The sequence below is a fragment of the Drosophila montana genome, unplaced genomic scaffold, assembly GCF_035044405.1.
Source record: "Drosophila montana isolate Dmon_TW-CO22-7 unplaced genomic scaffold, ASM3504440v1 contig_1505_1, whole genome shotgun sequence".
NCBI lineage: Eukaryota > Metazoa > Arthropoda > Insecta > Diptera > Drosophilidae > Drosophila > Drosophila montana.
In genome coordinates this window covers 3022708-3049081 of record NW_026996452.1, presented here as the reverse complement: position 1 = coordinate 3049081, position 26374 = coordinate 3022708, and the positions used below count along the sequence as shown (strand labels likewise).

Below are 26374 nucleotides of genomic sequence, written 5' to 3'. Positions count from 1 at the left end.
TCAAGTTTTGAGAGTCTAAACTCTCCAAGCATATTGATAAGAAAATAGCAAAGATTGTGGCACATATTACGCGCATTTAATCGTTGGCTTTAATGTTAGCAATCGAGCGAGTCGGCGATAAAGAGGGTGGGAGGGACGAGGCTGTTGTTAATTTAACGCGCCGCTTCAACTTTAATCTGAGCAGAGAAAAAACATTGAATCAGCATAAAATGCACATTATGAAAAGCAAAGCCAAAAGCATTACGTACAATTTTATTAATCTCGAGCCACCTTGGCTGTGCGCCAATAGAAATTTACCTGCCCCTCCACCCACACACACACACACACACACACACCTCGTGACTCTTGGCGTAGCCGGTCTTTGTGTCAGTCTGCCCAATTCCTAGCCTCATAAAATTAATAGCCAACGCCTGGTTTACTACCGAGTCGAAGAGCCGAAAAAAAAAAGAATTACGCAAAAAATTTGCCTAAACATTTTCTTCTTTTTTTTTCTCCGGACGCGTAAAGCTTGGGATAATTTTATAGACCCGAGCGCCTTAACATTTTGATAGTCATCATAGAAAACTTTCCGTTTCGGCAAATTCCAGTTGCAGGGTCAGCGCACAGACATTTTCAACGTGATTTTTGCGTAAAATATGGCCTCATACCATGCGATATCTGGCTAATTTAGTCAGCTGCCTCAACAGATTACAAACGGGCCCAACATGTCGGACAGATTTTTATTAGCTTGTTCGCCAAGGACACAAATTGTGAAGCTGTCAGAAAGGACTACAGGATTTGAACGAAGACCGTGTTATAAATATGATAAACTACAGAGTACAAGTTGATTTGCTAAGGAGATTGGCAATATTTAAGCCTCAGTTTACAAATGTGGGAGGCCAAAGATAATATTATTGTATGCCTTGAAATTCTTCTTCTCTTATATTAAGAGGCAAGAAATAACTTTGATCAGTTTGAACTAAAATATGTTTTTGTTTAACTGATGATATTTATTAAAAGACTTTATATTAATTGAAAACTTTATAAAGAAGAAGCCGACATCAATTAACCAAAAATATTATTTAAATCTATTTAATTTTCTAGGATAGCGATAGCACTCCGACTACTGAAGACTTTTGATATTATAGACATATTTTTTGGAGTTCTGTAATATAATTTTAGTTGAAGTGTTACTTCCTGATCTACTTCTACTCGCACGTTTGTATTTCCATATTTTTAAATCGATTTTCAATCCATGATAAAGATAAAAATTTACTTAAGCTGTAAAATACTTGTAACCGATTTATATTTCTATTCTAGCTCTTTTCTACGTACGTTATACTCCCAGACCATTAAGCTGAAGTGTTGCCTCTGTTTTATGAAAATTCGAACTTTAACAGCTCTAAAAAATAGTTTTAACAATAAAAACAACTCAATTGCCAGCAAACAGCAGCGCTTACTTTGGACTCATTACTGTCCAGCACTTGAATACAATCCAAAGAGCAGCTGCTCTCCAATAGCTCGCCCGAATAATGGCAAAGTAAATAAACAGGGGCAATTACAATGCTTATCGGCAATTAAAGACACTCCTCGCGAAACGGAAGCCCCCGGCAGAATGCAAAAATGCAAAATGCAAAATGCAAACAATTCAACGAGTTGAATGTTTATAAAGAACAAACTTAATGCGCTCCACTCGCCAAGCCAAAGTTCTAATCATTCACTGCACGAGGCATGCAACAGCACGAAAAAAAAGTAGAAAAAAGAGAGAGAGAGAGGGGGAGAGAGAAACTAGGAAGCAAACTTGTCGTTAATTGCAATACAAAATGCTGCAAAGGGCGCACATTACAATTGCCTGACTGTAATTGTTGCACTTTATGCAGTTTAACGCACAGCCAACTTTTCAATTGTTGCGACATTTTTATTGCGTAATTTATGCAACACCATACAGGAGTAATAAAAGTGTACGAGACTAGAAGATATCCTCTACGAATATAATAATATGCATACTCAAAATATGTGCGACTGTTTGTTGAGGAATTCAAGTGGAACAAATTGATATAATTGAAATGAATATTCGCTGAATTTCAGTAGTTGCGGGAGTCTATTCAATTTCTTAGAAGATGAAGTACGCAGTACTCATTAATACTCTATTCATTTCTAATAGGTCCTGAGATAAAGGAGGTCATGCTTACTGATCGATAGCCAGCTAAGCAGAACGAATCAACTCTCTAGCCTCTAGACTCCGTGATCAATGAGTATAGTCAAACGAAATTCATAGATTACTTGTGATGGAATTTTATTAGTCCAATACTTAAACTAAATTAGATTTAAATAAGTTATTCACAGAGCAATAAATGAATAGACTGTTCATAGCGACAGCATGAAATCCACTTGACTCCATCGAGTACCTGTGATCAACGCATATAGACAGAGAATATATGTGACTCGACTATGTGAACTACTATGTATGTGGTCCGTATAGTTTAGTTCTTACATCAAATGAAGTATGCAAAAGAGCTCCAGAGATATTCAATCAAACAGAGAGTATAAAATAATTTCACAGTTGTTACTATAAAGGATAGAAATTAACTTTCATAATTGAATACCATATACCCTCATTTAGAAGCTTCAGCTCTACAAGAGGTATACGAAGGGAGAATGAACGTGTGACCGATCGCTCCGGGACTGGACGTGCACCAAACTGGCGACAAAAAGTTTTGCAACTTGGAATAATGTACAGAGCACACACACAAACACACACACACGCACACGCAAGTGGCAGCCACAATTTAGGCATGAGAGTGTGCTTGTGCGTTGCTGACATTTTGAATTAAGTGTAGTTAATGTTGACAAACGTCAACATTATGAGGCTTGCCTGCTACAACAGCAACAGCAGCAGCAGCAAAAAAAACTGAAAAAAGTAGGAGACAAAGAACAATGCCCCACAATCTCTAACCCACTCGGATGCCACAGAATGTGCGGCAAAGTGTGGGTCTGTTTGGGGGCCGCATTGAAGTGGCATTAGGCGCTTGATTGATGAATGTTTAAGTGTTAGATTAAGATAATCGACATTTCAATAATAAAATATACGAAATGGAAACGATGCTCGTTTAATACAACGGGGGCGGCATAAATTTCAGTTGAGTGACGTGTGAAGTTGATTTAACGCATTAACGCGATGCCCAAATTGAATTCTTGAATAAACAAACAGACTGTGCCGAAAATGCGAATATATGTACAGGCTATTCTTGCGAGATTTTAGTTATAAATTATGAAATTTATGTGAGCCTTGATAACATTTTATTAAACCAAATTACGTATAGCTTTCGAGCTGCGATTGGGTTATGGCTTTAATCGAACACACGTAAAGCTCTCACAAGCTAACACATTATATTTAAACTTTATGTCTTAAATAGTTGCTAAGCTATGCTGACTACTAGCAAATTGTCAAATTAACTTAAAATACAATTGCTTTTTAAATGTCCAATTCAGAGCTTAAGACTTTTTAGTCTGGCTTGGATTATGAATATAAATATGTTTAGCTATTCTTCTATATACTTTTCCCACTCAATAATTGCTAAATTATATTATTGTTTAAACATTTTACTAATAAATTGTATATTGATGTTACTTCTTTCTTATAAAACTGCATACTACATTTTAACAGGCTACATCAAAAAGTGCCTGAGATATGCGCCCCGAATATAAGCTCAACTTTATAGCACGCTCTAAAGAGACGAGCTCTGCTTTTGTGAAGCACTTTTTTTTTTAGCTCTGCGATTTAATTGTAAGCAACTGGGTCAACAGCAATTTGGCTTTTTTGACACTTTAGTTCCTGGTTTTGCTTATTCCGGCCCCTGCTCTGCAATTCAAATCGCGACATAAATTATACAAAAATTGCATAAAAATCAACACCGAAACCCAGAAGCAATATAAACCTATTGTAACGCATGTAAAATTTAAATGCGGAGCCGGCGCTGGAAGCTACGCGAACTGGACAAATGTGCGACCAACGAGGCGTCAAGACCCCGCAGGAGACATGCAAAATATGCAGTGAACATATGTATATATATACATATATGTATGTCTGTGCATTTATAAAAAATAAAATGTGTACACATATATAAAATTGAAACATTTCTATGCGTCACGCGGCATTTGCGGCAGTTGGTGGCACGCTCTGGGCCCCGTCTCTGTCTCTGAACCTGCTTGGCCCTGGCTGGGCTCGGCATTTAACATTCGCACAGCTCAGCGAATGCGGGTTGGTAATTCAGCCATGAAGTTGCCAGACTATAGAATACCCTTCATTTTGGTTAATTAAAAAAAAATGCAATAAAACTTCAGATGTTATTTAAGGTTTTATTTTGCAATTAGTATATATTATCAACAAATTGTTACTGCCCGAATCCATACTCAATGTATCTCTTGCTTATTGAATTAACTAAAAGCAGCTAAATTTATTACTGAAGGATGCATAAACATAAACCTCCTTTAGCTGTTGCCTGAATGATTGGGCTACTTAGAAAATGCATCTAGAAGGTTGCTGACTAAAAATTGGCATGCCCTGCCTGCTCTCTTCTAGCAACAGGGTATTAAGCCCAGCGATAGATGGAAGAAAAGAAAGAATAAAAAAAAAGAAATTAAAATTGGCATGGGCTGCCAATGAATTTTGCACTGGGGCAATGTCAATGCACTTTTCGTCGTCAAACAAAAATAGACAGCGAGGGGAGTAGCTGGGGCCCGGCTAGAGATGTATTCAATCTGGCCGTCTAACTCCAAGTGGGCAAAACACTTAAAACTGAATGGGCAAATTGTGTGGAAATGCTTGTTAAGCAATGCCAACTCAATTAGCTAGAAACAAAACGTTTTGAAACTTTGAAGAAAAAAAATACTAGAAACAGAAAGCAAAACTGATGAAAGAAAAGCGCCAGCTGAGCACCAGGTTAGCTGCATAAATTAAGGCAATCAGAGATTCAATCAGATTTCAATTGAGAATACTTAATTATCTATGTATTCGATCATCCTCCAATACTTGCTGAGCTAAGACAAAATATAGAAAAGGCTAGTAAAAATGATTCGAGAAAATCGCCAGCTGAGCGCCTGATTAGCTTAACAGTATAGTCGCAGCTAACTGGCCAGTTATAATATCAATAAACCCGTTAACACTGTCCGAGAAAATTGCTGCTGCTTTAAGTCACATTTCGTATGCAACAGACAGCTGAACAATTATCTGGACTCAATGAAATTAACAATTTTGGGCTTACAAGAATAACAACAATAGAGTCTCAGAGTTTGAAAGACATAAATCGAAACGAAATATATTAAGGTTGTGTGTAAAAGATGTGTAAGAAGCATTTATAAATTTTAGTCACGCTCTGATTTCCTGTTTTCAAAGTATTGAGCATGGCTACAACAACGACAACAGCAACAACAACAATAACAACAACAACTGCAACAACGTTGTCAATTTCTATTAACACGTTTTGGTTTGAGGCGCTGTCAAAATATTGCCACCTGAAGAGCTGCAGAGCCGTGGCCTGCCAGATGAAATTGTGGCCAGATTTTGATGCCATTGATAAGAGATTGCCTGCCTGGCAGCTAGCTGCTTGGCTCGGGCCTCACCTCGGCGCGGTACGTGGCCATTGTTAGGGCCTTTGTCGCATCTGGGCGCCGGTTTATAATCCGCACGTATCCTGGCGCGGCTTAGACTGCTTTGTTTCATTGATTTTCGTTGGCCTCGCTGTCCTTCAACTTTGAGTGTGCGTGTGCGTGTGCGTGTGTGTGTGAGTGTGTGCACAACCACTCAGCGACACTTTGACTGAGATATACCTGCCCTGGAAAGGCGTCAAGGTAGAAAGTTGTTATCGATTTTACATCTCATTGTTTCTCAAATCCTCGAAAATAAAGAAAATTTATATGGCTCTCATGCTATTCTTCTTATCGATGTGCAAGATATTTTCAATGCAGCTGCGTTTATTCACATTTTATAAAAAGTATGAAATTTTATATATATAAAATCGACATCGAAATGCCCAAAAGCAAAATTAGCGTGAAGAATTTGTATACACATATTAAATCAGTTTGTTATGCAACCAAATAATTCGAAACCAAAGAATTTCGAAAGAAATTGTTTAATTAGGTACAGCAACAATTTATTCTTTCGTAGGCAAGTTCTGTAAATCCATTTGTATTTTTAAACATTAGGCTTGCGAACATAATCGATTTTACTTGATCTTATTCGACCTGGCGGTCGGCCTTTCCATCTTTTGACGTATGGCTCTTATAATTTGCTCCTTTTTCGATACGCAAACAGAACCCGAGCAGCATTTTTCCTTTTTCATACACATACCCCTGTTGCGTACAAAACCAATTTTACATTGGCACTCTGTTTTACAGGACGCACAATTTTCCCCATCATATAAAAGCTGAAAGCAGGAGCTCTCAAAGCATTTGCATTGCTCTTCCTCGTTTATGGAGCACTCTAACAAAAAATCCGGAAATATTTATAACATATAATATAAAAGAAACGCAATCGCTTACTTCTATACGAGTTGGCTTCGTGGAATGTTACAACTACCAATAGAACACCAATGAACAGCAATGCATTGGCCTTCAAAAATATCATCGTACTGCTTCGGCTTGAACTCGAATTAAATATAATTGTGGATCAACTGAAAGTGAACTCTGTATTTTCACAATTACAAAGCCTAACTAACCGCAGACTAATTGGCTTGAATAATTACTGAGCCAAATCAATTTGCTACACAATTTTTTAGATGTCTTACGAATTATTTTTATAGCACGCCAAAGTGCTTTTTGGCTTCCAGTTCTTTTTAAACCATACAAACATTTGTATACTCTTAAAAAATCTCCGAATTTCTATTATGATCAATATGAAATTTTCGGAATATTTAAATAATATGGTAAGATATGTGCATACGAAATTTGATTTAATATAGATATATTTTCAGTGGTATGTAATTAGTATGGTGGAAATAGTTTACATGGCCTATAGTAGTAGTTAAAATTGTATATAAAACTCATTTGTAACAGTTTAATGCGTAACTAAAGGTGTATAATCAAATTATAATTAAATTATATTTGTGGAAGGTATTTGAGAATACACATACTAAATTTGGTTAGTCTACCTTTTATAGTTACTCAGATCGGTTGGATTTTGGTTCATGTTAGGTTTAACTTTTATAATCTCCAATGCGCGTAGACTGGCTTTTACTTAAGCCAGTTTATAAATACCGATGAAAAAGTATTTGTTTGCAGGCTGATTGATACCCAGTACTATTACTTAAAGATTTCAAAATATATACAACTCCATACAACACCCATACATACCAATCCCTTAACAACTGAACAACTAACAAAGATGACCCCGCAAACATCGAGTGCGCTGCGGCTCATTAAGAATCTTGCTTGGTGGCCTTCAAGGGAAATCACTGATAATAATAAAGAAAAATAATATAGAAAAAACGTATTGTAAATTGAATGAAATTCCATTGTATTATGCAGAGCCAAGGGCTGTTTTTAATCTGGTGTTGGTTGTTGTTTACTTTGTACGGGCAAATGTATTTGCTTTAATAGTGAAAATATCCATTAATTATGAAATGCTTGAACTAAGAATAGAACAACAAATTCATTAATAAATGAATCGAATTGGATTTTTGGTTTTGCTAATTAAAATTGTTATATGGCAACATAATTTAAGACGGTTTCTTCTCAAGATACTTTCCAAATTGTATTCAGGGAAACAAAGCAAAGCTGCAAAACATATCATATATTTTCATATAGTTTGCAGACTATTTTCATTCGACTTTTGTAATGTTTCTTGAGAACACATTTCTTAACTCAAGCTTGTTCCCAAGATTCTGTCGAAACGATAAGTGCAAGAGCAGAGTAGAAAGAAGAATCGCTTCCGTTTGGTTTCAGTTGCAGTTGCATTTTGGATGTGGCTGCTGCGGCGGCTCTTGGTGCTACTTACGGACCGGGTGGCAGATCTGAACTCACACTTTGTCAACATGTGTTCAACATGATCACAAACAAGCCGGCTATTACCAGACATCAACATAAACATTAGCAATCCCAAACGCAATAGAGAACTCAGAGTGCTCTATAAAAAAGTGCATGACCAGAAAATACCCTATAGACAGCTTCACAAAATGCATTTGTAACACTTTAAAGATTTTTCTAACAACAAAATACTGTCTATCACATAAATTTGCCACACCCATTTAACACGAATACAGGGTATAACAAAACAGAGCAGCGAATGCAATTTATGCTGTAGTAGGGCATATTCGAGAATGGGGGCTTGCCAAGCTGAACTGATTTTGTTGTTGGGCCTTGGGCCTGTCCACTTGAGAGGCGCATGCTAAATATGTGAACACATTTTTGTAACATATTCAACAGATTTCCGTCTGCTGCTGCTGCTGCTGCTGCATCTTAATGTGTGGCATTTCGTGGCACTCTAAGTGATATATAATAGGGCGTTGAAATGAATTCGAGCCGTTTCTCTATGCTCTATGCGTATGGATGCTCTATTGTTTCAAAGTGATGAATTGCTGGGCACTGTGCTGCCAAAGTTTGATGCCTGCCACTCGGCAGCTGTTTGCGGCACATCGGTCAAGATGAAAGACGAGCAGCTATTGAACCATAACAGCAGCCCAAGCTCTTACTCTTTCTACCACCATCTCTATCGCTCTCTAGCTGCCTCTGGCCTTAATGGGTTAATGCTATAAATATGCATATATGTGCATATAGTCAGTGCTTGGTTCACACTATGACATTTGGCTGGCCCGTCTGCACGTCCGTCCATTGAACATGTCTGGGAGCATTATTTACGACTTCCGTGATGAATTTTCAGTGGCCACTTCTGCAATTGCCTCCCCCCGCCCCTTGTTGTACCCTACAGACGTATGCAATCGGCATTCATAAAGTGCCTCGATTTTAAATATAAACCTCAGAGTGCGTATTTCCTATGCAATTCACGACTCCGATGTCTGCTCTGTGAATATGAGGTTAAAGTGAAAGCGAGAAAGAGAGAGAGAGAGAGAAAAAACTGCAGGCAAAAGCAGTACGGGCGGTCTGAATTATACTTGGGCAAAAGGTAAGTCTAAAGAACATGTGAAGAGTGGGAAAAAATCTTAAGGATGTGCTAGAGAGGTAGGCAGAGACAGAAAATATTGTGTGGCATACAAAACAAGAAACACAAAGCCAGACAGGATAGAAGAATCGAAATTGTTGACAGTTGAGTACGCACTCCTATAATAAATAACAAATTACAAACATTTATGACTATATTTTAAAATATAGCATTATAAAGTTAATATAATGCTTATATTTATAGCTTTATTTTATAATATATATTTTTAATTATAAGTTGATAAATAAAGGTTGATAAGTTGATAATATAAGGAGTTAGCCGTCAGCAATGCACATTAATTTTCATTAATTTTTTATTTAAATGTTGATTTATTATTAAGTTGAAAGTGATTTAATTTTTAAAATTGTCAACTAAAATAATGTCATATGTATTTTTAGACAGGCGACAAGAAGTTATTTGAGTAGCGAAGTCAGCAGACTAAGTAAGAAACTTCGAACCCCTGTGAAGGGGTTAAAATTTGGACTAAATATAAGCCACATTTAAAGGAAAAGTTGGCATAAGATTAAGTTACCAAACAAATTTTAAATATTGATATTATATACTGTAATAGGATGTCATAATTGACAGCAATTTTACAGTTTTTCAATCTATGTTAGGTGTAACAAGTAAGAGGTTCTAGTCGGGAGCTCCCGACTAGGGGATACCCTGAACCCTCTTCTTCCAACAGGCGATAGGTATAAAATGAAAGATACTTGATATAAATATACTATTCTAGAAGCTACATGACAAGTTTGGTGAATCTAGCTCTTATTATTTACCAAAATTGCTCAAAAAACAGGATTTCGATATCGATTTTTATCGATTACTTGCAAACGGGGCAAGTTATCGAATATCGGAAACAAACTCGATCTGCGCGGGCACTAGGGGGACCCACAGTCAAAATTTCTCTAGCTCTTATATGTTCTGAGATCCTTGCGTTCATACATACGGACAGACGGATGGACGGACAGACGGACATGGCTAGATCGACTCGGCTGTTGATGCTGATCAATAATATATATAGTTTATGGGGTCGGAGAAGCCTGTTACATACATTTGCACAAATACATTATACCCTTTTTACCCATTTTTAATGGGTTCAGGGTATAAAATGTACCGATAAGAAGATAAATGTAATATCGATAAGGATATGGAGGCTGTCGATATGGAGTATGAAGACAATCTGTCGACAGCGTTAACAAAAGGACACAAAGAAAAAAGGAAAATAAATAAATATAAAAGACTTCTAAAATACTTTATATATTGTTATCGTTTTATTCTGCTCTTAGCTAATTCCTAATTACTATTTCAATTCACCATGAGCTTAAATTGATTTACAACGCAATAGACTCGAAATCATATTGCATAAAAATATGTTTCGTGAGCCGCAAAAAAAAATCGAATTCATTCATAAATCAAAATATCAGACACATATGAAAGAAGTAGGAAAACGAAAACCATTAAGGATAATATGACAATCGAAGCATTTTGTTAATATTTTCAGCATATTTCGACGACTGACCAAAACTGAAGGAAAAGAAAAGATGAAAAGCGAAAAAACATCAAAAACAAAACATGTTTCGGTCGATAAGTTTTCTGTTTTCGTCGTCAGTGATTTTTTTTTTTATTCTTTTTTGTAGCTGCTGTCGTCGTTTCCACTCGAGCAATTAATACGTGAGCAAACTGGAAAATACTTCAAGCAGCGAGCTGTCATCCAAGTGCAAAACAATGTTAGACCCCTGATGGACTGTTAAGGGGGGTGGAGAGCTTGGCGGATAGCGGGTGGGTTTGGGTTGAGAGATTTTAAGCGCAGACATAAGCCGTAAGCCATAAGACATTCATTCAATGTCGCGACGCGCCGACTGACGCCTCGACGTAAGTCGATATCCCAAAAAAAATACTTTCGTGAGGGCCTCTTCTTCTTTTTTTCCTTCTGGCTCCACTTAAGAGCACAAACCATAACCATAAAATCGTATTATGTGTATAGTTAGCAATCGTATTGCAATTGCGAAATCCAAACACGCCTCTCACATTGTCACATCGGGGCCTGGGCTATATTTAGAAGTATGTTGTTCCCCGATTCCCCTAACCGTTCGTTGTAATTATCGTGCGTGCGATTCATGATGATGTTGATGATTATCACAAAAGAAGAAATATAACACATTTTCCAGTGCATAATAAATTGTGAGACGGCTTTTCCTCAACATTATTGTGCAAATCTGCTCATATTTCAAGCAACCAAGCGGAAATCCTTTATCGTAGAGCAAAAATAACACCACCCCCACCCCCACCCCCTCCAGCTTATATGTACATATATTTGCTATATCATATAATACGCTTCACATTTTTGCAGCTCGTTAGATAGGCGACAGTATAAAGTTATTCATAGCATTTTTGTTGGTTGTTGTTGCTGCTATTTTACCACAGAACTAAATCATTGTTAGACCGACTTTTCTGTCTGGCTGTTTAGTTGGTTTTGGCCTTCTCTGGGCTGGCCTGGCCATACAATTGTGTGAAAGTTTTAATTGGATGCTTTTTGCACAATTTGCTATATTTTTAAAAAAGCGCCACGAGGCAAAAGTTCTCGATATGATTTGAGTTCATTAGGCTTATAGAACTAAATTAATGTGCTGCTAAATAAAAATAAGCTCATTATTTGGTTGAATATTAGCTGGACTGACTCGATTAAAATTTTATAGTTTTCATAGCTGCGATAATATGTTAAAATTATAATTTAAAAAAAACCACTAAATTATCAATGGGATATAGTATATCATCATATATCACATGTTTTTAATACTTATTTTTTATTTTGTGATATGGAATGTTTTTAAGAAAGTTTACCTATTCAACTGATTTAAAAAGAATATATATTTCTAAATGATCTATGAAAACACTTTTGAAAAAATCTGCCTAAATATATATATGTGTATTTTTTCTAGCAGTTTCTCTAATAATTTCCATACTCCTATCTAGTATAAGCCATTGTAAATATAGCATAATAATCATGTAAATAAATCATAATTAATCATTTGCACGTACGCATTTACCCCGCTCACACTCTATCTATACTTATTAGCCCATTAGCCAAATTGCGCGGCATGCGTTCAAAATTTTTGAAATACTTAAAATAGTCCAATTAGCCGTGGCTTAAATGCACAGCAGAAACACAAAAACCTGACTAAAACATTTCCAATGAGCATTACAAAACGCTAATTGCATTTTATAAAACATTTCGAATTGAATTCCTAATTGGCAATTGCTGTGAAAATTAAAATGGAAATTTAGAGAAGTGCAGTGGGAGGGAAAATATGTACAAACATGCACAACTGCTGGCATAGAAAAATTTTGGATTGTTTATTGGGCGCATATATTATAGTTATTTATGCAAGGCAAATTTGCGAAATGAGGCAGCATTTTGTATACCTCTATGAAATTCGTATTCCAATTTAAACAGCAATAAGAGGGCGAAATATTTAAGAGATATCATATGGCAAATTACTAAAATTGGTTATACAATGCCACCCAATTAGACATATCCATTAGCCTGTGAAGTTTGCTCTTAACTCTTTCGCGAAGCCGGGTATCAGTTGACCAGGCCCGACTCGCCATTTAGTCAACCTAAACTGTTATGCAGATGATGCCGCTGCCAAGCGTTTGATCCTCGCTTTGATGAACTACCCCAAAGGCATACAACAAAATGTATACAAACAAAAAATAAAGGCATCTACCTGCATTGCCATTTAAGCTCATAAACGGCTATCAGCTTACATTGCTTTCAAACATGACGCCGTCAGACATTCAATAATAAAAACGAAAAATAAAAAAAAAAACAAAAGCAACTTCAATTTGACGACCTGCTGATACCCTAACTAGTGTCTATTAATATAAGCAGGGTTTTTTTTCACTAAATCAACTCTCCCAATAATCTCCAACTAATGCTAAGAAAAGCTTCGGCAATTCTTAGAATTTTAAAAATTGCTTTAATTTATCATTTTTACGAACTTCTGAGTAAGATCAAAAGATTTATTTGAATTTAGTAAATTCTTCAAGCACATTATGGCTCGATTAAGCGCTTTTGTTAATAGCTTTCCACGTTAATAAAGCTTTCCATTCGACTTAAAGCTTAACAAATTTTACAAATAAACATAAATGCTTATATATATAACTTCAGCTCATAATTTGATATGCAAAAGATTTGTATTTCTTTTAATTGCCTTTAAATTATTGCCCGAACTTTGTGTTTAAAAAAATATAAAATAATAACCTCTTTGAACTTTGGCTTGGACTTTTCTTGAAAGCGTCAAATCACTTGAAGCATAAATTAAGCCTAGAGTTTTCAAGTTTTATCTCCAATCGATTCGAATCGCTTTGCTGCAGTGTATACAAGCTACACATACGCACGCACACACACACGCACACACATACATAATTATAACCTGACAGATAAACTAAAACCAGTTTTCGTACGTGCAACAGACATTGGGCCGAGCCTTAAAAGCAAGAACAAAAAACTGTCGAAGGCTATCAGAAAAGTTATCAAAATAGCGTTAAGAAAAAAGCTGAAGCTGGACTCTGGACAGGGTCGGGGTCGAGCTTTGGCCTGTTGTCTAATTTGTGCCAGACGATATTATAAGTTTAGACTGATATAGTGGAACTTCCTCTCTCTCTTTCCCTCGCTCTCCCTATCCCACTCACACTCACAGCGTAGATATCAACGATCTTTTGTGCACGAATTAACTTCAAATAGGCGTGAATAATGCGCGTTGATCTTTTCGAAAATCAGCTGTGCCCCCCATTGTCTTTGGGATTTGGGTTTTGGGTCTTTAAAAAACAAAGTAAAATAAATATAAAAAAAACCGCAGCACTAATCTGAAATTCATGTGCCCCATTGTTAGAGCGGATGGTACCACATTAAAGTGCCGCTGCTGACACGCGTCTTCTGGCTTATGACATGTGCGGTTTTCTGTGCCCCTGCCCTTGCCCCGGTTACCCCTCACCGGCTCATTGGCGGCTTCTTTTGCTTTTAGCATGGCCCGGGCATGTGCTTTTTATATTTCAGATTTGCTGATAGTTTAATTGGTTTCGACTTGATATAGTTCTCTTTGTTGTTCTTGCTGTCGCTTTTGAGCCACTGGTTTTACGTTACGGCTCGTTAGGATGATTATAAAGACATCACATGAACACTGTATATTGATGTTAATTGCATGGACAGTCAAGCCTTTAAATGCTTTTAATGGGCAGAGTGTTAATTAATTGGAATTTCAAAGCAAATACTCTTTATACTTTATATATTGTCAGCTGCTTAAACAGGTTGCGAATTACAAGCTACACAGTTAAGCATTAGGCGTGCATAAATCAATCAAAGAAACTTGATTACATTTCCTAATTATCATTTACATGCGATAAACATAAAACAAGTTAATAAATCAAAGAAAATCGTTAAGATTTCATTAGAAAACACACAATTTAAATTGATAAATTGACTATCTGTGAGCTAGAGCGACAATTGTGGAAGGGGGTTTCACTAGAAACTGTCTGGTAAAACGATCGTTTAGTTTTAAAAACAAATAAATCTTGTGTTAGGTTGAACAGTCGCGTTAAGATTGTAAAGTGCTATTTTGCTTTAAGCAAGAGATTATGTATTGTTTAAAAAAGTTATGAAAAAGTTATCTTTAAAGAAAACGGAACAGAAATGATAGATTATGATCGTAAAACGTGAGATTACTATAAAGAATTAATAATAATTTAAAACCAATGTTTAATTTCAAATTTTTTAATTATTTTACATTTATTTATATCTGAACTCCTTTTAGTTTCCTAGTGATTAACATTCGCCTCTCATTAAATTTACAGTATTCAAAATTAACGACTCTGTTTACATTGTGTGTGGACATATCTTCCGGCGCTGTGTTATTCCGACACACTATTAAATTGATTAAAGTGAGGCGCAGTAAGATAAAAAGAAGGTCCAAATACATCAGCTGCTATAGTCAAATCCAACAGGGTCATAAATTGACACGATCATAAACCAAATCTATGCTAATAAAAGGCCTTAAAAGAGATTAGGAAACCGAAATATTATGTACATTGGCTGCCGTTGTTGTAGGAAGTTGATTTTACGATCGAACCAAATCCAGTTGCGTGTTTTTTAAGACCAGGCAGGACAAGTGTTTGCAGTTCCCAAATAGAGCAATAAATTTGTAATAAATATTGGAGCCACAGAGGGCGAGAGAGCAAGGGAGAGAGAAACATCAGTTGAGCTTTTCTATAAGTGCCAGTATGTTAAAACAATAAAAGAAAAACTTTATTTGTGGCCGGAGTGTTGTTTAGAAAAACTAGAAAAGCGAAAAACAAAGCATTTGCATTATAGACTCATGCTCGCGCATATTTCAAAAGGAGAAAACACACGCACACTAAAATTTTATTGCCGAGCCAACGTACTAAAAGCAACAAAGTCGTAAATACTCTTTAGTTTAACATTTCATTAGGCTACGACCCAGAAAATTTGGCCAAAAGTTACAAAACTCTTGCCGTAATTTATGTGGACCAGCCTCAACTGCTCAAAGAGCAGTACCATAAGCAATAAATTCAAAAATAAATAAATAACTTATTTGTAGATTACGTGCTTTATTTTTAAATAATACCCAAAAAAAAAAAACGAAAGGAAACTCAATTTTAGAGTTCAGTTACATTTGCATTATTGTAATTTATTTGTGTTGCTTTTGATAATTACAGCAGGTCTCCACTCGCCATTTACAATGAAAACAACTAAAAACAACACGAAAATTAACAACAGCAACAAGCGCTCGCATTTAATTAATGAGTTTTGTTTATCAAGACAAGAAAAACCAAAATATACAATGGTCTGAATTCTCTTTATTTTTTCTATCACTTTTATTTGCTCGCCTGACGTTTAACGTCGTAGAAATTTGAATAAATGGAAATATATGTGAATATAAAAGACGAGCCCAACTTAAGGCAACGACCTAATGAATATTCAGAGTAAAAGTGTTCAATTTTGTTTGTTGGTATTCTGTCTGTCTGTTAAGTTTTTAACACATTTTTGTTGCGCTACATAATGAGCTCAGGTTGGGTATTTCGATTTCAATAAATGTAATGCAAATATTTCATTATATCCATCATAATCAAAACAATTGAACATTTTCCATGTGATCAAATGATAGTTGAGTAAATAATTGGAAAGCATAAACAAGTCTTATAAGTGGAATATAAACAATTTATCAAGTGATCAGAAAATCAGATATCCCTAAGCTCAAATTAAACATCACATGCGCTGCACATTAACATAGGGAATCTACTTTTAAATGCTGTTAACACTAAATACTGAGAGCCACTAACAGCTTCAAGCTTAAAAGATAAAATACATTCATAAGAAAATGTTAATATACCGGACCTTAGGACAACTTCATTGCTGTTAACATTACATGCGTGAAAGCCACAACAGTCTGAGTCTATCTGCATAACATATACATAATCTAGCTTAATAAAGCATAGCAGTTACATAACATGTCGGAATTATGTTGAAGCTAACATAGACAGGCTGGCCTTTAACAGAGCCCTTTTAGAGATACGTGTTTATTATTGTTGTTGTTAAAATCCTTTGTTGCAATCATAAATATTGACATTGACAAAAATGGATGTATTCAAAATGTAATGTGATCGGACACTTGACGGTTGCCCGGCTTCTGGCATAATAAGTGCTGACCATGCATCCCACAGCTGCACGCGTCTAATACTATCATGTAAACATATATGCATGAGTACTCAATTCCGCTCAGAACATGTTAGCCCATAAGATAATTACGTTAAATTAGAATTGTAAGCTACGAAAAGCTTGACAATAATTCGATAAACTCAATTCTCAACCTGTCAATCTTCAAGAGCGGTTTGCTTGAGTTCCAATTGGTAGTCGCTTAAATGTGTAACTTAACATTGTTTACGCATAACAGAACTAACCGAGCATTTCTAGAGTTAACAGAAGGCACACTTTCTTAAACACTGTTGTTTATTATAAACATTTTTAAAATAATTCACTTAGCCCAGCTCTTGTTAGCTTATTTCAATCATAAAAACAACTGACACATCTTCAAATTGACATTCACCTTAATGTATTTATAAATATAGCATCAAATGTATCGTCAACAAAAAAAAAAAAAAATATATATATATACCCAGTGCTAATCATATTTAATCTTAAATGAGTGTATCTCTAAACACATTTGTATATTCCCCCAAATAAATCTGCATTTTAGGGAAAATGCGTTGCAACAGAAATGAAATTTGGACACGCGATGCGCCCACGCAATGCTCATGCATTAATTTATTTCGCTACACTTTTCATTTGTCGCAACGCGTCACTAATTAAGCTATTTTTGAAAAGCACATATGTATATATTTCTCAACTGGGCGTGGCTCGTGTCTGCCACGTTGTCTCGCCAGAGAGAAGGAAAATAAAAAACCACCACATAGGACTATACAAGATCGCGTTTTATGTTCCCCAACTGGCAGCTGTGCCCAATTAATGTCACTTTGCTCACCATTTCAATTTGCTAAGAGTACTATGAGTACTGGCTGCGAGTATAGTCGAGTACAGTGAATGCTCTGCTAACCGACAGCTGACTTGGGGTAACATCTTCGCCTATTAATATTAATTTTATTTTATTTTTTTACTAAAATAAAACGCACATATCTGCAAAGATATAAATCGCAATACTTCGACTAGATGTTCGCTCAAGAGAGCTTTCACTGTATTCGTAGCTTGGCGTGGACGCACAAAACAACACTGCAAATTAGCTAAATAGAAAAAAGAGAACAACATTTTTTTTTGTCATTCTTAATTTTGCAAATATGTAACAAAAATAGATTTCGTTGATAAGCACAGAGTGTTGGCCAATTGATATGACAGTTTTTTAAATAAATACACAATTTTGCTTGACAGTGAACTCAGTTTCCAAGAGAAACGCACGCGCCCACAACTGGCCTATATTTATATATATACATATGTGTGCATACATACTACATATTCAAATATATGACACTTTTGGCCAGACAGACGTTTGCGTGTTTTATTATTAAAAAACTATTTTTGGTTTTTTGGGGAATATTAAAATAGTTTTTATTACAAACAGCTCGGTTATACGATTTGGGGAATATCCTTATTTATTGCGCTTTTTTAATATTTCAAAAATCTATATCTGGAGGAGAACACATTAAATTTTATGTCCTAAATATTTTCGAAATCAATTAAACTAAAACAGATAGGTAGAAAATATATGTACTGATTTAAATTAATTTTAATTGTTATCGATAGCTCAGCATTCAAACCGAACGACCGATGGTGCGTACTTATCGATAAGAACCAATTACTATCTTATGACTGTCGACTACTTTCTTTGAATAGCTTAAGCCTTTTAAAAATATTTTAATTTTTAATGATAATGAAATAATTTATTGATAATGAAATTTCTTAAGTCGCATTTCAATCAAACAATATCATATATAAAACCGAAAGTGCGTCAACTTGAATTAAGTTGCAGTGCATAAAGCTTGCGAGCATTTCGAAATTTATGAGCTTCACTAATGAATTTATCGATGCTAATATTAGAGATGACCTGGCACGACGATTAATTGATAAATTTCATATATACGCACACACACGCGCACATAGATATATGTGTGTAGCTGTAAACTGAATGATGGCCCGCTGTGTTTAGAATTTATACGTTCCGGGGTTGGCCGTCAAATGCGCTGCTTTTGGATGTTTGGGATACGATTTTTGGGCAGACCCAGTGCACTCTGCGCCTCAGTCATTAAATCAGTCATTTTTGAACGATTTCGACATATTCAAATACTTATCAATGCGAGCTGTCATGTCAACACAGTTCATTACGAGATTATTTTTAATTGTCGAATCGAAATGTGCGAATAACAAATGTGCAGGCAAATTTTAAATCAAATAAATCTACAACGTGCCGTTATTTTTGAAAATACAAAAATACATGTTAACCAATCGGAAGAGATAAACCAGTTAAATTCATGAAAAAGTGATATGTACTAAAATATAAAACAAAAAGTGAATTCACAATATGAAATCTATATTTTGTAAATGTACACAATTTAAATAGATGGCAGTATGTCAAGTACAGTGAATGCTCTCTAAGCGGAATCCAATTAAATTGTTCCAAATTGCAGCATATTCCTGCCCGGAAATATAGAAATATAAACTGAACATTGAACCAGTTAATCATACAAAAAAAGCTAAATCTAAGCCCGAATAATATTTTCCGTAAAATAGCTTAGTTAAAAAAATATTAAAAACTGGATTAATCCAATCATACCTAGCCAATTTTGGGTAGGGATCAAATCTAGCCCACAACTTATCTGTGCAAATATTTTCGACATGCAATATTTTAAGTAGAACGAGCATCTAAAAAACATAACTATTTGTTTGATTAACATTTTAAAAATATTCGAAAAACAAAGGCTTGAACCAAAACCCGGAAAACCTGAGTCACAAACTAAACATATGGCCAGAACCATTAACTATTTAATGGTCAAAAGTGCTTTCGCGAAGAGGCGAACTTGAACTGAATGAAAGAAAAAGATTGGGAGTAAAACACTTGCTTGTCCATCAGTAGAGATTTCACTGTATTCGAATACATGCCCCATTTTCTGCCACCTTTTGAGTGTTTTCTGTCTATCCAAACAATTGAAAGTATACGGCGCCAATAATTTCTCAAACAAAAACAAAAATGTGTATAAACAACAAATTGTTTTGTTGCATGAAAATAAAAAAGAGCTCAAAAATGCGAGAATCATTTGTGATTTGTGTAATCCGCTGGAGAAACACAATCTAATAAATTGTTAAGTTTTGGACAAAAACAAGTTTTTTTTTTTTGTTTGTTTGGCGACAGACAACGTAAATTCCAAGAATCGATTATGGCACAAAAATAAAATTTAATTAAATGCAAACAACAATATAAATTATGAAATTTAGCAGTTGCTGCTTGATTTGCATTGGCGCCAAGCGAGAGGGGAGAACAACAAAGAAATATATATATTTATGTATAAATAGAAATTTATGGCATTTGCGTCAGAGGAATTTGATGCTTATCGATAAATGATAGACGATATCACTAACCTGATCTTGACAGAAATAGCCGAATCCAATGATGCCCGCTATGGCTAAAAATAGGCAAAATACAATAATTGTTCGTATTTTTGAGCGTGGTTCCATTTTTTTAATCTCATAAACACCGCTTGGTAGTAACAAAGCAAAATCACTGTCAACTTGTACGGAAACGTTCTTATGCATATCCCCGGGCATGTTCCATAGGGCCACAATTTTATTAACAATCGCAATTTTGATTAACCGATAGTTGGACTTACGCGCCAGCTAAATAATTTAACCGGACAACAATTACATAATCCCACGAAAATGCCAAACAAATGCCGCCCAGTCATTGTCCGATAACAAGCAGCGCCACCTATCGCTCACTTTTGGCAGCCCATATCGATAGAGAGTAGGATTTCGGGCTCTCAAGAGTTAAGCTGGAAAAATAATGAGAATATTTAATTAGTATAAAACTTTGGACATTTTTTTGGTCAATAAAATAAGACAAATACTCAATTAGCTTAAAGCCTTTCAACTTTATTCACATTATTTATAAAATTCTTTTCTATCTTTTCCAACACACATAGTTTCTAATTTATGACCGACTTAGATTAGACATGTTGAACACAAAAATTTGTCTCTTCTTATCTGGAAAGACTCGAGTCTCAAACTAGCAACAACAACAAACTAATCAAATAAAAAAACGAGTCTTACAAGTTACGAGTGGGCAAAAATCTATAGCATAAGTGAACTCAAAGGGAATTGTGAACTTATGGAAAAGGAAACAAAAAAAGTTAAGTAACATTTCCAGTTTTAATGGCTTAAGTGTATTTAAAAGCTTAATCAACGCTAGCTTTAAACTACATATTTATTTATACATTGAAAAATGTTGGCATAAATCAAATTAAACTATTCGCACAGGCACCAGTGTTGACAATGCAGCTGGTTTACCGAAGTATGTGACTTTTTTTATAAGTGCGATTGCGGAAAATTTGGTATTTGGTATTTTATTCTAATTCTCATCTATCAAATAATGTAGCTCGCATTTTCAAAAATATTATGAATAAAATATCCAAAAACACGTAAATTTAATCAACTGTTTTTGTTGCCTCTTTTTTAAATCTAGCCTTTTTTTCTACCTATATAACTAGCCATTTTTGCTTTTTAAAAACTGGCAGCACTGACAGCATATTGTGTGTTTGCCTCTCTCTTTCACGCTTGTGTGTTTAAATTTGTGTCAAACAGTAGCTGATAAGATACTAATGAAATAATTACATAAATAAAATTTATGAACGCAATGAGTGTTTTTACTACATGAGCAGATTTGAATGCACAAATCTGTTAATTGATAGCGAACCAATATAATAATTTACAATTTTCATTGAACTGTTAAATCGCCACCTCAAACACAGAGCAAAAGTGAAAGCAGAAAGAAAGGGACGTCATTAACGCATAAACTCAATCAAACAAAAAAAAAACGAAAAAGCCGGCAACACTTAACATTACGTTAACACAAACTGAATTTAAAAAAATATATAAACGCGTTTTGCGCAGATAAACAAATCAAAAAATACATACAATACAAAGTGTAGGCACAGCAAGCAGAGATAATGATCATAAATCAAAAAAAAAAATATAATAAAAAAAAAACTGGCACAATACAAATGAGAGAAACATTGAACAGTAGCCGCCAAGAGACCTGCCAACTGCGTGGCTGGGGCAGTCTGTTTGCCGCCCAGACGACGTCATGTGCTGTGGGCTGCTCTCAATTTCCGCCAAATGTGAAATGTGTGTGTGCATATGTTTACAAGTTCTTGTTGTTGTTTTTGTTGTTGCTGTTGTGCCAATAAACAGCAAGTAAATAAAGTGAGTTGGCAGCTTGTCCATAGTTTGATGCTAGCTGTAAATTGAAAGTGCCGAAACACTTTAGCAGCAACATTTACCTGGACATTTACCAATTGCTCCAGCATTTATGCAGCAACATTAACATTAGAAATTAACAACATTCTCATTTGAAATACTTTACTTGCCAATTGGAGTTGTGCTAATAATTACCAACGGCACAGTGGGGCAAAGTGCTAATGTGGCACGTGCTTATTTGGTTTACTAATAAATTAGCAACATTTAAATTGCAGTAGCGGCTTCGGCTGCCGTCATACGTAGCGCACGCTGTGCTCATTGCTGCCAGCCACGATAAACAATTGGGATAAAAACACAATTAAACAAATTATAAACATTACAAGAGGGCGCACGCAGGGCGCAAAACAAAAACAGAATAACAGCCAAAGCGGAGACAGCAAAAACAGCTGTTCGCAATTTATGCTGCAACAATATTGCTTCAATTTGTTGGCCAAGTGCATTTTTTAAATTGCGTGGAAGTTCACTTACTTTCTGCCCGTCACACGCGAACAACTATTGTTGTTAGCAATTTAACAGTCTGCTTTTGTTTATTTATTTACATTTATTTTTGTATCTCTCAGCGCTTGCACGCTCATTCAGCGCGTCTTTTGCTTTGTGCCACACATTCGCCTTGCACAGAACGCGCCAGACGGCAAACCGACGCACATGTTTTGCCCGAAAATACACAAGCGTACAATCCGGAACACGCACAACACTTTAATCCTTTTAATATTATATTATTTATTTGGTTTTTAAACAATTCCACGTAAAATATTTTAATATTTTGTTACAACGACACGCGCACACCCCCCTGACACGACCGTTTTCAACAGCAGCGGCGGATAAACTGAGCAAAAGGAAAACAAATATGCTTGCCGTGGGGCTGCCAAGCTGCTTGTCATTACCACAGCTGTTATGTTAGCTTACAGCGCACTGTTATTAACAGCAACTGACAACGAGCTTTGCTATCGAAAACATGTTAGTTAACATTAACATTAACAGTTTTTGTTATTTTCGACAGCCAGCTGGCAACGCTAAACATTGAGTTTAAAATCGAAAAAATACGTTACACGCTCGACTTGAAATGCGTATTTTGATGCTGTTGAGCGCCTTTTTTGCAACTTTTTGCTACGCCAGCTACGATTATTATCGCCTACCACGCTCCATAAAACCGCAACACTATAACCTGCGCATTATGACACATCTGGAGGATGCCACACGCCTCTTCTTTACGGGAGATGTCGAAATCCAGCTGAGAATTCTCAAATCCACCAAGAATATCACGCTGCATGCGGGAGCCGGATTGAATGTTCCCAAAAGCGGCATACGCCTAAAATTATTTAAGCACTACTGCAACGAACTAGTTGATATAGGAAGTGTACAGCGGCTTGCCAAATATGATTTCTACATATTGCATTTGGAACAACAACTGCGGCAGGGACAACGCTATCAGCTGCGCTTGCAGTTCTGGGGAAAACTTGGGCGCACCATGAGCGGCTACTATGCCAGCTCGTACCGGGATAGTGCAGACAATTGCACAAGGTATACAAGATATTTCCATAATGCATACATATTTATATATATTTGCAGGTTCATATCGGTGACGCAGTTTGAGCCAGCGGATGCGCGCACCGCTTTCCCCTGCTTCGATGAACCCAATTTGAAGGCCACTTTCAATATAACATTGGGCCATCATGACCAATACAATGCGCTCAGCAATATGCCCATCCTGGAGAGGATACCCATGTAAGTACAGTACAAGACTGGGCTAAGCGCAATGTCCAAGTGGTATTTTTCAAGATTTACAGATGCGAACGCCAGAACTGGCTGTGGAGCATATTCAAGCAAACGGAGGTCATGTCCACCTATTTGGTAGCCTATAGCGTCAACGATTTCCAGGGCTATGCCTCCCAGAATCGGGAGTGTCGCATAAAGTTTACCACCTGGGCTCGTTCCACGGCCATTGAGCAGTGTCGCTATGCGGCAAAGATCGGTCCGAGGCTACTGGTCTATTATGAGGAGATGTTTGACATTGAATATCCGCTGCCCAAAATGGATCAGTTGGCTGTGCCGGACTTTAATGCGGGCGCCATGGAAAACTGGGGTCTGATCACGTACCGTGAGGCGGCGCTGTTTTATGCCGAGAAGGCCTCCTCGCAGCTGGACAAACAGCATGTAGCCAATATTATTGCACACGAGCTGGCCCATCAGTGGTTTGGCAATCTGGTCACGATGGAATGGTGGAATGATCTCTGGCTAAATGAGGGATTCGCCACCTATATAGCCACGCTGGGCATGGAGAAACTGTGCAGCAAATGGCATGTCTATGAGGAGGAGATGTTGGACAATGTGCTGGCCGTGCTCAATACGGATGCCTACTGCAATACCCGGCCCATACACCAGGCTGTATGCCAGGCCAGTCAAATATCGGAACTCTTCGATTCCATAACATATCGCAAGGGCTCGGTTATCATACGCATGATGCACATATTCATTGGGGATGTGGCCTTTCGACGCGGCCTCAATAATTATCTGGTGAAGCATGCCTATAGCAATGCAAGGCAGGAGGATTTATGGCTAGCGCTGACGGAGGCGGCGCATCAATGCGGCAGCATGCCACTCGATCTGGATGTGCAGACTGTGATGGACACGTGGACGCTGCAAATGGGCATACCTTTGATCAATGTGAAGCGGCATTATATGATGAAAACTGCGGCAATTACGCAGCAACGATTTCTGCTCCATGACAAGGAGCTTTCGCACAAGAAGCTAGATCAGCCATTGGACGGGGAGTCCTGTTGGTTTGTGCCCATCAGCTATGCCACAGACTGTTCGTCGAATTTCATTGCCACGGAACCGCGCGCCTGGCTGCGTTGCACGGAACAGCACGAGCCGGTGCCTCTGGAGCTGGAGCAGCTGCCGGGCGACGATGAGTGGTTGATCTTAAATGTGCAAGTCGCCTCGCCGTATCGCATCAACTACGACGCGCACAATTGGGAACTGATTATCAAGGCGCTGCACAGTCGAGGCTTTAAGCGGATTCATGTGATGAATCGCGCCCAGCTGCTAGATGATGCACTGGCCCTTGCCTGGTGTGGTCTAATGCACTATGAACTGGCCCTCGAGCTGTTGGACTATGTGAGGCACGAGCGTGAGTATATGCCCTGGCGAGCAGCATTGGATCAACTGGATGGCATCTATCGCATCGTGCGACACACCAACGAATTCGACGAGTTTCAGGTGGGGCCATTGCTTGAATCTAAACTAAGCTCCCAACTAACACTAATCCACAACAGCATTTTATGCACCACCTGCTGGGGCCCATCTATTGCCGTCTGGAGGGCATGAAGGAGGATTGCGACAATCGACATCATGCGGCGCACAAGACATTGATAAATAAGTGGGCGTGTCGGCTATCGCTAGAGGATTGCGTGGAGCATGCTCTAAAGTATTATCACCGCTGGTTCATCTCCTGTGAGCCGGACGACACAAATCCGGTGCCCGTCAATCTGCGCTCGGTGGTCTACTGCACAGCCATGCGGCATGGCGATGCAGAGGATTGGAATTTTCTGTGGCAGCGATATCGCAGCACCACAGTGGCCAGTGAGCAGCGTTTGATACTCCTCGCTCTGGGCTGCACACACAAGGTGTGCCTGCTGCAGCGCTATCTGCGCATCATCTACCACGAGAAGTCCTTTATACGCAAACAGGATGCTTCGCAAATCTTTAACGCCATTTTGCGCAACGATGTGGGCTTCCACATAGCCAAGGATTTCTATTTCCATAATTTCCAGATGCTGCGGGATTAGTAAGTATTTGGGCTTTATCGAAATCCGCTGTTCGAAATTATTGAAATTTTTCGAGCCCCTTTGGCAGCCTTACTTTCAGCGTTCAACCTTGTAATCCTGCTCCTTTTTCATCTTAAAGCTATCATTGCAACACACGCGAGCTGATTGGACTGCTGCAGCAGATTACCCAGCACAGCAGCAGCAGACGGGACTATCGCCAGCTGCGAATATTCATTCATGGCCACCAGGAGCTGCTGAACAGCTCGTCGCGGAGCCTGCGCCGCGCCCTGGAGCAGGCGCAATCAAATCTGCGCTGGCGCCAGGAACAGCTCTGCGAGTTCACCAACCAGCTCTCAGTGCGCAATTGTGACTGAGTTTTCACGAATTTTCACGAATTTTTTTTTTATTTTTATTTTT

General features: G+C 37.3%; 2 protein-coding genes and 1 long non-coding RNA gene across 6 annotated transcripts in view; 1 reads left to right on the top strand and 2 right to left on the bottom strand.

Annotated features, from left to right (window-relative positions):
* Positions 1-22993, bottom strand: part of Hs6st (heparan sulfate 6-O-sulfotransferase) — a 107009-nt gene extending 84016 nt beyond the window's left edge. The window contains exons 1-2 of one of the 2 annotated variants that reach the window (XM_064690813.1): positions 22659-22993; positions 20298-20707 (exon numbers count right to left, since the gene is read on the bottom strand). In XM_064690813.1, the coding sequence (XP_064546883.1) occupies positions 20298-20483 (186 nt within the window). In that variant the 5' untranslated portion in view covers positions 20484-20707; positions 22659-22993. The remainder of the gene's footprint in view (positions 1-20297; positions 20708-22658) is intronic. The other variant, XM_064690803.1, reaches the window with a different exon arrangement.
* Positions 6100-6669, bottom strand: LOC135434305 (uncharacterized). The gene is made up of 2 exons (XR_010437217.1): positions 6520-6669; positions 6100-6460 (listed from the first exon to the last, which is right to left on the bottom strand). It is a non-coding gene; the product is annotated as an uncharacterized LOC135434305 (long non-coding RNA).
* Positions 22994-23198: 205 nt separating the features above from the next.
* On the top strand, positions 23199-26368 carry LOC135436846 (aminopeptidase N-like). Of its 3 annotated transcripts, none has more exons than XM_064694605.1 (5): positions 23199-23711; positions 23760-23915; positions 23978-25409; positions 25466-25977; positions 26097-26368. In XM_064694605.1, exons 1-5 carry the CDS (start codon positions 23254-23256, stop codon positions 26329-26331), a joined length of 2793 nt encoding a protein of 930 aa, XP_064550675.1. In that variant the 5' UTR covers positions 23199-23253; the 3' UTR covers positions 26332-26368. The 3 variants fall into 3 exon arrangements, with proteins under 3 accessions (XP_064550675.1, XP_064550682.1, XP_064550689.1); XM_064694612.1 differs by having other exon boundaries at positions 23646-23711; positions 23779-23915; XM_064694619.1 differs by having other exon boundaries at positions 23646-23711; positions 23779-23915; positions 23970-25409.
* The last annotated feature ends 6 nt before the right edge of the window (positions 26369-26374 follow it).